At 39.5% G+C, this 12,909-nt stretch overlaps 1 protein-coding gene across 2 annotated transcripts in view; it reads right to left on the reverse strand.

The window, feature by feature from the left end:
* Positions 1-7,128: 7,128 nt before the first annotated feature.
* The window catches only part of ME1 (malic enzyme 1), a 205,091-nt gene continuing 199,310 nt past the window's right edge, over positions 7,129-12,909 (reverse strand). For both annotated transcript variants that reach the window (XM_065911535.1, XM_065911534.1), the window contains one exon: positions 7,129-8,775. In XM_065911535.1, the coding sequence (XP_065767607.1) occupies positions 8,608-8,775 (168 nt within the window). In that variant the 3' untranslated portion in view covers positions 7,129-8,607. The remainder of the gene's footprint in view (positions 8,776-12,909) is intronic.

The following is a 12,909-nucleotide window of genomic DNA, read 5'->3' on the forward strand; positions in this document are numbered from 1 at the left end:
CGGTGTAGGAGATGGAGGAGACACAGGTTCGATCCCTGGGTTGGGAAGATCTCCTGGAGAAGGACATGGCAACCCACTCCAGTATTCTTCAAAAATCCCATAGACAGAGGAGCCCGGTGGGCTACGGTCCATGGGGTCGCAAAGAATCGGACACGATTGAAGCAACTAAGCACATCTGTCTTTCTGCAATGCATCGTTATCCTAGGAAATGGAGCCTCAAAGGTAGATTTGGAAACATACTTGTGAGATTAGAGAGTTCTTCACCTTAGAGGTCTTTCATTCATATCTGTGCATGTAAGTTCGGGGAGGGCCTTGACACTGTATTGGTGGCCCTGATCTGGCTTTTCTGCTGTATCACTTACATGGGCTGTCCCCATCTTTTGGCCTAAGCCAATTTAATATTCAACTGGGCTTCAGAGGTGACACTAGTGGTAAAGAACCTGCCTGCCAATGCAGGAGATGTGGGTTCAGTACTTGGGTTGGATGGATTCCCTAGAGGAGGGCATGGCGGCCCACTCCAATATTCTTGCCTGGAAAATCCCATGGACAGAGGAGCCTGGAGGGCTAAGTCGATAGGGCTGCCAAAGAGTCAGACACGACTGAAGCAACTTAGCATGCAACTTGATGTTCAGTTGATATGCATTACTGTAGCTATATCGGTTGTATACACCAGCACCCTTTTTCTAGATCAAGACCTGTGTTGTCTTAGTTGTTCAATTTTTTCAGCATCATTTCTGGTTCTGGGAGCCTGTGATTTACTGGTGACCACCAAAGATTTCTGTAGGCCAAACTATTCTTATTACACCATCCTGGTTAGTACACCTTGTCTCCAGTTGTTATTTGCTGCAAAGTGCTGCTTTTTAAGCCTCTAGTAGCCCCAAGATTCTGATGGCTCTATTTAAATAAAGGGCTCATGTTAACTATAGCACTTCCCAGCTTATAGAGAAGAGTCATTAAAATGCTTTTCATGTCCTCAATAAAATATTAGCAAATTAAATTCAACAAAGCATCAAAAGGATCATATACAATGATCAAGCAGGATTTATTCCAGGGATGCAAGGGTGGTTCAACATTAGAATGTTAATCAATGTGATTCAGCCACATTACCAAATGAAGGATATAAAATCAAATGATCATTTCAAATAGATGCAGAAAAAGCATTTGACAAAATTCAATATCTATTAAAAACTCTCAACAAAGTAGGTATCAAGGAAATGTATCTCAACATAATAAAGGCATACATGACAAGCCCACAGCTAACATTATTTATACTCAACGAGGAAAACCTGAAAGCTTTTCTTCTAAGATCAGTAATAAGACAAGGATGCCCACTCTTGTCATTTTTGTTCAACAAAGTATTGGAAGTCCTAGCTAGAGCAATTAGGCGAGAAAGAGAAATAGAAGAGATCCAAATTGGAAAGTAAAAAGTAAAACTGTCTCTATATGCAGATGACAAGATATTAAGTACAGAAAATCCTAGAGACTCTACAAAAAATTTTTAGAATAAAGAAATACAGTAAAGTTTCAGGGTACAAAATCAGCACACAAATTCTATTGTATTTCTATAAACCAATAATGAATTATCAGAAGAATCAAGAAAACAATCTCACATATAATTGTATCAAAAAGAATAAAATACCTCGGAATAAATTTAACCAATGAGGTAAAAGACCTGTACACTGAAAACTATAAGACACTGATGAAAGAAACTGCTGCTGCTGCTGCTAAGTTGCTTCATTCATGTCTGACTCTGTGTGACCCCATAGATGGCAGCCCACCAGGCTCTGCCATCACTGGGATTCTTCAGGCAAGACACTGGAGTGGGTTGCCATCTCCTTCTCCAATGCATGAAAGTGAAAAGTGCAAGTGAAGTCATTCAGTCATGTCCAACTCTTCACGACCCCATGGACTACAGCTTACCAGGCTCCTCTGTCCATGGGATTTTCCAGGCAAGAGTACTGGAGTGGGTTGCCATGCCTTCCCCAGAAAGAAACTGAAGATGACACAAATAGGTGTAAAGTGTATTATATGCTCATGTATTAGAAAATTAATATTATTAAAATGTCCATACTACTCAAAGCAATCTACAGATTCAATTCCTATCAAAATTACAATGACATTTTTCAGAGATACAGAGCAAACAATCCTCAAATTTGTAGAGTATGATAAAGATTCTGAATAACCAAGGCACTCTTGAGAGAACAAAACTGGAGACATCACACTCTCTGATTTCAAAGTACACTACAAAGCTACAGTAATCAAAACAGTATGGGGAATTCCCTGGTGGTCCAGTAGCTAAGAATCCACACTGCAATGCAGGGGATGCAGGTTTGATCCTTGATCAGGAAACAAAGATACCACATACCTCAGAGCAACTAAGCCTCTGCACCACACCTATGGAGCCCGTGTGCCACAATCAGACAGCCAACCTGCCACAACTACTGAAGCCCGTGTGCTCTGGAGCCCGAGTACCACACCTAGAGAACCCACATACCACAACTGCTGAAGCTTGCAAGCCACAAGTGGAGAGTCCATGTGCTGCAACAAAATATCCTGCATGATGCAATGAAGGTCCTGTGTGCTGCAACTGAGATCTGATGCAGACAAATAACTAAATAGATAAAAAACAGTGTGGTATTGGCATAAAAACAGACATATAGATCAATGGAGCAGAATAAGAGAGCCCAGAAATCCACACATACGTGATCATTTATGACAAAGAAGCTAAGCATATACACATGGCAAAAGGACAGTCTTCCCAACAGATGCTATTAGGAAAACTGGACAGCCACATGCAAAAGAAAAAATACTAGACCACTATCCTATGCCATACACAAAAATTAACTCAAAATGAATTGAAGACTTGAATGAAAGACCTGGAGCCCATAAACTAGAAGAAAACAGGTGATAAGCTCTTTTTAACATCAATTCTGGCAATGATATTTGTGTTTGACACCAAAAGCATAGTCAACAAAAGTAAAAATAACAAAGTGGGACTATATCAAACTAAAAGGTTCTTGCACAGCAAAAAAAAAGCCATCAACAAAATGTAAAGGCAACCTAATGAATGAGAGTAAATATTCGCCAGTTATATATCTGATAAGGGGCTAATATTCAAAATACATAAAGAGCTCAACTCATTAGCAAAAAATAAAATAAAATATCTGATTTCAAAATGGGCAGAGGATTTGAAAACACAGTTTTCCAAAGAAGATATACAGATGGCTAACACGTTCATGAAAAGACACTCAGCATCACTAAGCATCAGGGAAACGCAAACCAAAACCACAATGAGATAGCACATGTTAGAAGAGCTCTAATCAAAAAGACAAGAACTGAAAAATGTTGGTGAGAATGTGCAGGAAAGGGAACCTTTGTGCACTGCTAGGGGGAATGTAAACTGGTACAATCACTATGGAAAAAGTACACGGGTTCCTAAAGTCATTAAAATAGAGCCACCGAAAGATCCAGCAATCCCATTTCTCAGTATTTGTTTGAGGAAAATAAAAACTAGTTTGCTGCCCTATTGCAGTAATATGCACTACAACCAAGACATGTAAGTATCCAATGGATAAAGAAAACACACACACCCCATAAAAAAGAACAAAATCTCATCATTTGCAACAACAGGATGGACCTCAGGGGCATTATACTAAGTGATTTAAGTCATTTAGAGAAAAATAAATATCCTGTGATCTCACTTATATATGGAATCCAAAAAAAAAAAAAAAAAAAACCAAGCTCACAAATACAAAGAACAGGTTGGTCATTGTCAGAGACAGCGGATGGAGGAGTGGGTAAAATGGGTAACAGGGGTCAAAAAGTATGAATTTTCAGTTATAAAATAAGTCATGGAAATTTAATAGCATTGTTGGTAAAGAACCCACCTGCCAACGCAGAAGATTTAAGAGATGTGGGTTTGATTCCTGAGTCAGGAAGACCCCCTGGAGGAGGGTATGGCAACCCACTCCATTATTCTTGTCTGGAAAACTCCATGGACCTAGGAGCCTGGTGGGCTACAGTCCACGAGGTAGCAAAGAGTTGGACATGACTGAAGCAACTTAGCACAGCACACAGTGACTATAGTTAATAATATTGTGTTGTATATTTGAAAGATGCTAATAGAATTTTAAAAGTTGTTATCACAAGAAAAAAAAGTTTGTAACTAGCTATGGTGATTTATTGTGGTGACCATCTTGCAATATATACAAATATCACATTACCTTGTAAACCTGAAACTGTTATATATTAATTATGCCTCGATTTTTAAAAATGCTTTTCATTGATGCTACTAATCCCTTCATCAGTCTATATCTCAAGACTTTAGTGAAAGGAGGGTCACCAATAGGTCTTCTTGGGAGACTTAGGGGATCATTAGGATTGAAATGGTCAGATGGCCCACTGCAAATCTACTCCTATAATCCCATCTTTGTAAATCTTTGAATCCCTTTATATAATTTCAAGGAATGTTCGTGATCTCAATTTCATTTAATGTGCATCATTGTCAAGTCTACCTTTCCGTCAACTAACTAAACCAACAAGCAGAGTCATTTTCAGCTGCTCAAGGCAGCATATTAAATGCAGGATCCACAGTAGGTGCACCCCCCATTTATCAAGTCTGTGCGTGTGTGCTCAGTCACTCAGCTGTGTCCGACTCTTTGTGACCCTATGGACTGTAGCCAGCCAGGTTCCTCTGTCCATGGGATTCTCTAGGCAAGAATACTGGGGGTTGCCATTTCCTCCTCCCTGGAATCTTCCTGACCTAGCGATCGAACCCACATCTCCTGCAGCTCCTGCACTGGAAGGCTGGTTCTCTACCACTGAGCCACCTGGGAAGCCCTCCATAAAGTCTGCCCAATCCCAAATTACACTGTTCCATCCTCAGAACATTTTCAGAATTCCATACATTTCCCTGAGATTTTGCCAATATAAATGAGCAAAGTCTAGACTTTTTTTGGTGTGAGTCCTCTCCTCCTGGGTTTGCCTTTTTAACTGTATCCACCACAGCTCCTCTCCATGCTGGTCCCTAAATGATGCCTAAGGAGATCACGAGACATCATCTGGGAGGAGGAAGAGGAGATGGAGTGAGGTTGTTACAGGCTCTTCACACAAGGCATTTACAACCTCTGTAGGCAGGAAGAGCTCCCATGTTGATGAGCAAGGAAGGACTTGCCAACTGTGAGGGGTCTCCTGGGACACAAGATGTTCAGAACTCAACCCTGGTTTAGGGTATTACAAGTCCTCCAAACCCCTCTACCCAGAGATCCCCAGTCCAAATCAACGTCCTCCTGGGTCCTGGTCAATACTCTAGTTTCACATAAGAGTCCTGGTGAAGCTGTGAATGCAACTCCTGTTAAAATCTGGCAACCAGCAGGATGACCTATGATTTTGGGCTTCTGTTATTTCAGTCTTATAGCGAGTAATAGGAGCTCTGGATCAACCCAGAGGGGTGGGACGGGGAAGGAGATGGGACGGAGGTTCAAAAGGGAGGGGATGTATGCATACCTATGGCTGATTTATGTTGAGGTTTGACAGAAAACAGCAAAATTCTGTAAAGCAATTATCCTTCAATAAAAAATAAATTAAAAAAAGAGGCATTTTTTCCTAGCATTTAAACAGTGACTAGAACTGAGAATTTAAGCCCCTGAGCCTAAATTATCTGTTTATGAGTCCATCTCTGTAAAAGCAACCAACCTATTCCACAGTCCTAGATTTCTTCACTTTATACTGTTAAATGGCATCACCCACTTATCCATCAAAACCTTCCTATCCTTAGATAATGCAATCCATCCATTTTTCACTTCATGTTTGTGTCTGGCTGGCAGGAGGTGGGTGGGAGCAGGGGAAGGGTACCAAAGATACATTGCTACATCAATTTTTATTAACTTACATTTTTTACCATTTGTATTTAGGTCTTTCATCCATCTGAAGTCTTCCTTTTTATTTAGTGGGAGGCAGGGTTCCAGTTTCCATTTTCTCCATGTGGTAGGTCTGCTGTCCCAATCCCGTTACTGAACACCATTCTTCATGTATTGATTTTTGTGCTACTTTTGTAACTATTCAGGGGGTCTGTCTGTGAGCTGTTCTATTACACTGTTCTATATGTTTCTCATAACTCTGATGTATATACCTGGATGTTAGAGGCTTAGTGTGAACAAAATAATGCAAAAATATGGGGACTTCCCTAGTGGTCCAGTGGCTAAGACTGTGCTTCCAATGCAGACGGTCCAGGTTCCATCCCTGACCAGGGAGCTAGATCCCACATGCTGCAACTAAAAACACCTCACCCACAACGAAAGATCTTGCGTCCCTAGATGGAGATCAAAGATTCTGAGTCCTGCAATCAGCTCGGCACAATACATAAATAATAGAAATAAAAAAGAAAACTAAAAATGTGTAACAATATCTCAATTCTTTTTATAATATTCTGGACGTGGTGGTTTCAATAAAATATATGAACATGAATTCCACCTGTTTCTTCTTTTTATTGGAGAAGGAAACAGCAACCCACTCCGGTACTCTTGCCTGGAAAATCCCATGAATGGAGAAGCCTGGTAGGCTACAGTCCATGGGGTCACAAAGAGTCGGACACAACTGAGCATCTTCACTTCACTTCACTTCACTTCTTTTTATAGGACCACAGAAATTACTCATGTGTTCCACTTTTTTTCTATTAGACAGTACTGTTCTGACTGTACTCTGGCAAACACAAAACAGACAATGGAGAAAGGTAAACATGGATTCAGCATTCCCCTCCTTCACTTATGAGCTCTGTGGACATGGCACATTCAAGTATCTACGTCATATGGGAATGGTGAGGACTTCATTAAATAAGATAAGGTATACAGACTACACGGTACCTGGCAAGTAATCACCCAATGTTTGTTTCATTACCTTTCTCTGAGGATAAGGAAGTAGCTTACTCATAACAGTATACAGCAAACATGTATTAAATGATTACACATGTATTAAATGAATGAAGTTCAAAGTGACATTAGCTGAGAATATTTTTAAAACTCAAAATTCTCTATCATATGACTGCCAAGACCCAGCACTGTCATTTTTTTTTTTAATTTTTTTTTCAGCACTGTCATTTTTAAGGGTAACAATATTTTGAGAAAAAGACAATTACTTTCTCATTTTATTCATTTGCTTTTTCTAATGCTTTAATAAGTCATTTGCATAGGTAAATACATTTAGTCAGAGCTACAAGACAACATGAAAACTAGACAAGAAGCAATGAAAACTAGAAAAGGCATTCCAGATCTTTTCATAATAACTATTCTGAGGAAATTCTTGACTGACCGTTACCTTCAGAAATACCCCTACCCCTTCTACTATAACAACTTGTGTAACTTTCAATGAAATCATTTATTACTACAGTTTATCCTGAACATGTTCTTATACTCCTTGAAGGCCTTACTTCAAAAACAAAAAGTCTCCATATAATTCTGTAAATAAATAGTAAATGTTATTGTACCTGAGCTTAAGAATTTTAACTTGTCTCCATTGGTTTATTAATTTCTAAAGTAAAACCTGAAATTAACATTCATTTCTGGACTGTAACTACTGATAGTCATTAGAATATTTTAATATCTGATGTAAAGAGGGTTCCTGATATTGGGGAAGAGGTGACAAAATTTCCTTCAAACTCAGAGGAAAGTGAGTTTGCTGTAACACAACAAGCTCCTAATTACCTGAGCTACTCAAGGGGACACTTGGCAGGTCACTCAGTTGGGAACCCCGCTTGCCTTGACTCTGGAGATGTGTGTCTGAAGACGACCCCACAGGCAGCCCTTTCTCAAGATGCTCCCCACTCTCTGCTCTGCCCACTTCTCAGGCTGTGCTAGGCTGAAGGCACCAACCTCAGGCCGGGGCCATGGTCTGCGAGGGCCCAGCGGCAATGTGCAGGGCTGAAGGACAGGGCATTCGGTCAGGGAGCAAGAGAGGTGCTTTTACGAAGGGATTTCTGACGGAGGACCAAGGCGATAAGGAGATGGAATAATCTCGAAAGGATATTAAAATCTAAGGCTGCACAAGGCATTGTAAACAGCAGTGATCTTTCTTAGAAACATTAGAATTCAGTTGCATCAAAAGAGCACATGTAATCCAGGATTGGAATAAAAATACCTGAGGAGTTATTTTTCTCTAGGCAACAAAGTAAGTGTTGTTTCTGTTTTTAGCGAAAGTTCGTCCATGCCTAAATTGATTTTAATCTTTTAAGTTGGTTTTTAATAAAGTGAGCAACAAAAGAATTATGGATTTGAATACTGATCATATCAATTTACTACTAATTTTGGACTTCCCCTTAGTTCCCTATACGAAAATGATGGGTTTCTCAGTGGTAGTTACAATAGCTTTTAAAGAGAACTTGGGCAAAATAATTAAGATGGAAACCATAAATAACAAGAAAGTAAATGAAGCAAATTGTTCAATGAGATAATCACACTAAAGTATATTAATATTCATCTGTAAATTTTTAGATTGTTAAAGTAAAATTATCTTAATCTAGCATATTATGAATCGTTATAAAAGATTTCAACCTTTGAAAATTATGAAAGCTTCAAGACCTCATTAATGGAGTTAGAAATGTCAGCTATTATGCTACTAGTCAAGTTTGGTCTGTATTTTCTGGGCCTCTTTAGGCCAAGCATAACAATCAGGTAGAATCTGGTCATAGTCAGTGCTATACATCTGAGAGCGGACAAATGCTTCCTTGTTTGGGGGTTCAGGATAAACTGTGGCTGTCTTTTCTTGGTATGCATCTTTCACAATCTAGAAATAAAAAAAGAATATTAATTATTTTAATGAATATAGGTGATGATGAACATATCAGAAATTTTTCATCTGATTTCATTAACAGATGAATGGATAAAGACATGGTAAATATATACAATGGAATACTACCCAGCTATAATAAAAAGGATGAAATAATGCCATTTGCTGCAACATGGATGCAACTAGAGATTGTCATACTATGTGAAATAAGTCAGAAAAAGACAAATACCATATGATACCAATTATATGTAGAATCTAAAACATGACACAAATGAACCTATCTATGAAAGAGAAACAGACTCATGGACACAGAGAACAGATTTGTGGTCGCCAAGGGGGAGGACTGAAGTAGGGGATTGAGTTTAGCAGATGTCAGCTATTATCAGTATACACAGGACAGAAAAACAGCAAGGTCCTACCGTAGAGCACAGGGAATTATATTGAATATGATAACCATAATAGAAAAGAATATAAAAAAGAAAGTGTGTGTGTATATATATATATATATATATATATATATATATATATATATATATATATAACTGCATTGCTTTACTGTACGGCAGAAATTAATACAACAGCGTAAATCAACTATACCTCCATAAAAAAAGAAATTTTGTATCTGTTTCAAAAGATTATAATAATCCACATCTTGCCTGTTTCCAAAAACTTCAGTGTATTATAGTAAGAATACACCATCACAAGATATCAAGTGAAAATGCAATCATGTAACAAGAGGAGACTATGATGCCAGCAACAAAGGAAGCTGTGGCTGCCAGGGATTTACTCACGGGTGATCCTACCAGAATTTCTCAGGTGAGTCTGTCTTAAAAGCCTAGAAATGACCTGACTGATAGCTAACTTGAACTCAATGCCTTAAACACCCCACTGAGTTTGAGCTCAGATATCCTGCACTTCCAGCAATCTCGATTCTGACCACAGCCTCCTGCAGAATCTCTTTTTCCATCCCACGGCTAGGGCGACTCTCACCCTAGTCTGTGGGCTCCGGGGCAGTCTCCGTGCTCCCTAGCTCACTGGTACCCCAGAACCTCGTCCCCACGTTCCTGTCACAGTCCCCACTCTAGCCCCTGACCAGGAACCCTCAGGGCCGTCCTTCTCCTTTCATAGCTGTCACCTGACATGTCACACCTTTCCTAACCTTACTTGGGCCCACGTGGTTACACATGATGCTTTTATTCTTTAAAATTCAAAAACACACAAAAAACTTCCTCTCAAGTCAATTTCCCACAAGTCAATTTCAAACCTTCCCTTCCCATCCAGTACCAGTTTGATTCTCCTCACTTTGCTGAGAAAATTCCAACTAATCAGAGAAAACTATCTCAATTTCTATCATCATCTCAAACTATCTCCTCCATGTCTTGATATTCTCTCTTCCCCTGTGTTGAGAAAAAAGGATTCCACTGTCAAAATTAATCATTTCACATGTGCTCTTTAATTCACTCCAGTTTTTTAAGAACGTGATCCTTAAAGAGCTATTTGTATGACAAACTTATTTGAATAAGTGTGATTTTGAAGACTATTAGAATGATTAACTATCTCTTCCCAATGTAAAATTATGCATTTCTGAAAAATTAAAGTTATAAAGATTGTGCTATATTATGGATAAATGCTTATAAAAAATAGGGATCAAAAGTATGTGAATACATGCTTATACCTTGTTATGTTGATGTTAGAAAAGAAAGCAACCCACACCAAATGAAAAAATGAAGAAAGCAAACACACCAAAATGATGACAATACTTGTGTTAGAAAAGTAGAATATCAGGTATTTTCCACTTTCCAGAGTGCCTATGAGAAGGTATTACTATATTTTAACAGATATTCTTTTTTTTTTCTTTTTTTTAAAACAGATATTCTTGAGTTACAATTCACTGACCACAAAATTCAACCATTTCAAGCATACAATCCAATTACCTCTGTAAATTCAGAGTGATAGGCAACTGTTACTACACCCAGTTTCAGAACATTTCCATCACCCCAAAAAGTTTCCCTGTGCCTGTTTTGCAATGGCTGTATCACTTTTATAATAAGATGTTCTGCTTCATTCCTGACACAGAGTCTGTGCAAATCCATTCCTCTTTCTGCGCCCAGGACACACGGCATTGACAATGCCCTCCATCAGTGAGATTTTCACTCTCTCCTTCTTGTCAATGCTAGACCCTCCGGAGAGTGGCTTACATGTTGCTGCTTTCCTAATTCTCCCTGACTTCTCAGCTTCTTGTGGGACTGTGATTGTGTCTATAAAGGTTTCTGAAAGCTTCCTAAGTACTAAATAAATGTCTTCCTCTGTTCTTATCACTAGGATTTGGTTTTGTCACTCACAACTTCCACCCCCCATCCTGAAATGGTGTCTTCTCTGATTTCTGACGGGCAGCTCAGTTCTGAGCCTCTTCTTTTTAACCAGTTCCATTTTAAACTGGTTTCTTTCTTCTCTCTCTGGTCAGAATAATGAACTGGGTTCTAGCCTCAGTTTTCTTTAGTTTCCACTTGCTCTCTTGGTGATCGCAACTACCTTGAGAGTTTCCCCTGTTACCACATACAAATGACCCCCCATCTTTACATCCAGCCTCTCTTTAAGTTTCAGTCATCACCATCTACTTGTTAGAATCGTACATCTGAATGTACCATGGATACCACAATCGTCAGCCTACTATACCCCCTTCCTCTCTGAAGCTGATTCTTTGTCCTGGTTTCCCAACTTCTATTTATGCACTCAGCTTTTTTTTTTTTTTTCTTTATAAAGTGTGATATCTGAGTGCTGTCCTTCATCGTCTTATTTTCTCCTCCGATTGCTCATATGCTACTCCTTTCCATTGAAATCTTAAAAGAGAACTTACAATGACAATGTGATGTTTGGTGTGTTAATAATTCAAACTATTAAGTAGGTACAAATGAGGAGAAACTAGGAGTATGTTAATTTGGGCTTCCTGGATGGCTGAGACAGTAAAGAATCTGCCTGCAATGCAGCAGACCCAGGTTCAATCCCTGGGTTGGGAAATCCCCTGGAGAAGGGAATGGCTACCCATTCCCTTCAGGCAATACTTCCCTCCAGGCACGCATTCTTGCCCGGAGAAATGTCTGAGTCCTTTGCACACTCCTGCTGCCCTTCATCATCTCACTTGTCCTCTGATCCTATGCTACTCGTTTGCATCGAAATCTTCAAAAGGAACTTAACATGACGATGTGATGTTCCATGTATTAATAATCCAAATTATTAGGAGTTTAAAATTAGTAGAGACAAACTGGAAGAAGCTATGAGCATACTCTTCCATGAATAGATAACCAAGCAGAATTATTTAAAGGTTTTTTTTTTTTGAAGCATTACTTGGTTTTTGAAGCACCTACTTTCAATAAACAAGGTAAATAATGACGTATGAATCCTAAGCGGGGTTGTTTTGATAAATTTGCTAATAAATTTTTACTTTCAGCCAGGAGCAATTCTGCCTCCAAGCGGACGTTTGGCAATGTCTGGAGACATTTTCAGTTGTCACACCTGTTGCAGAGGCTCCTGGCGTCTGGTGAATAAGGACCAGGGATGCTGCTAAACCATCTATGACCCCCGAGATAGCCCCAACACCAAAGAGTTACCCAGTGCACAAAGAGTCACGTGCACAAGGCTGAGGTTGAGAAATTCTAGTTTCAACATATGACTACTATTGTGGCCTGAAGTATGCTACCCCAAAATGTTGATGCCTTAACCTCTAGTACCTCAGAGTGGGGCTGTATTTGGAGACAGGGTCTTTAGAGAGAAAATTAAGTTAAAATGTGACTGTTTGGGTGAGCCCTAACCCAAGCTGACTGGTGTTCTTATAAAAATGGAAAAACACGGACACACACAGAGACCCCAAGGATGGGCACACCCAGAAGGAAGGCCACAGAGGACCCAGGGAGAGGGTGGTCATCAGCAAGCCAAGGAGAGGCCTCCAAAGAAACTGGACCTGCCACCCCCTTTCATCTTAGGTTTCCGGCCTCCAGAACTGTGAGAAAGTAAATTTCTGTTATTTGAGTCACCCGGCTGGTGGCAGTTTATTATGGCAGCCCTCGCAAAAGAATACCACCAGCCTACACAAAAGTCCCTTTCTCTCTCAGTTACCGAAGACGAAGGTTCCTC

This window comes from Muntiacus reevesi, chromosome 19 (genome assembly GCF_963930625.1).
Source record: "Muntiacus reevesi chromosome 19, mMunRee1.1, whole genome shotgun sequence".
Taxonomy (NCBI): domain Eukaryota; kingdom Metazoa; phylum Chordata; class Mammalia; order Artiodactyla; family Cervidae; genus Muntiacus; species Muntiacus reevesi.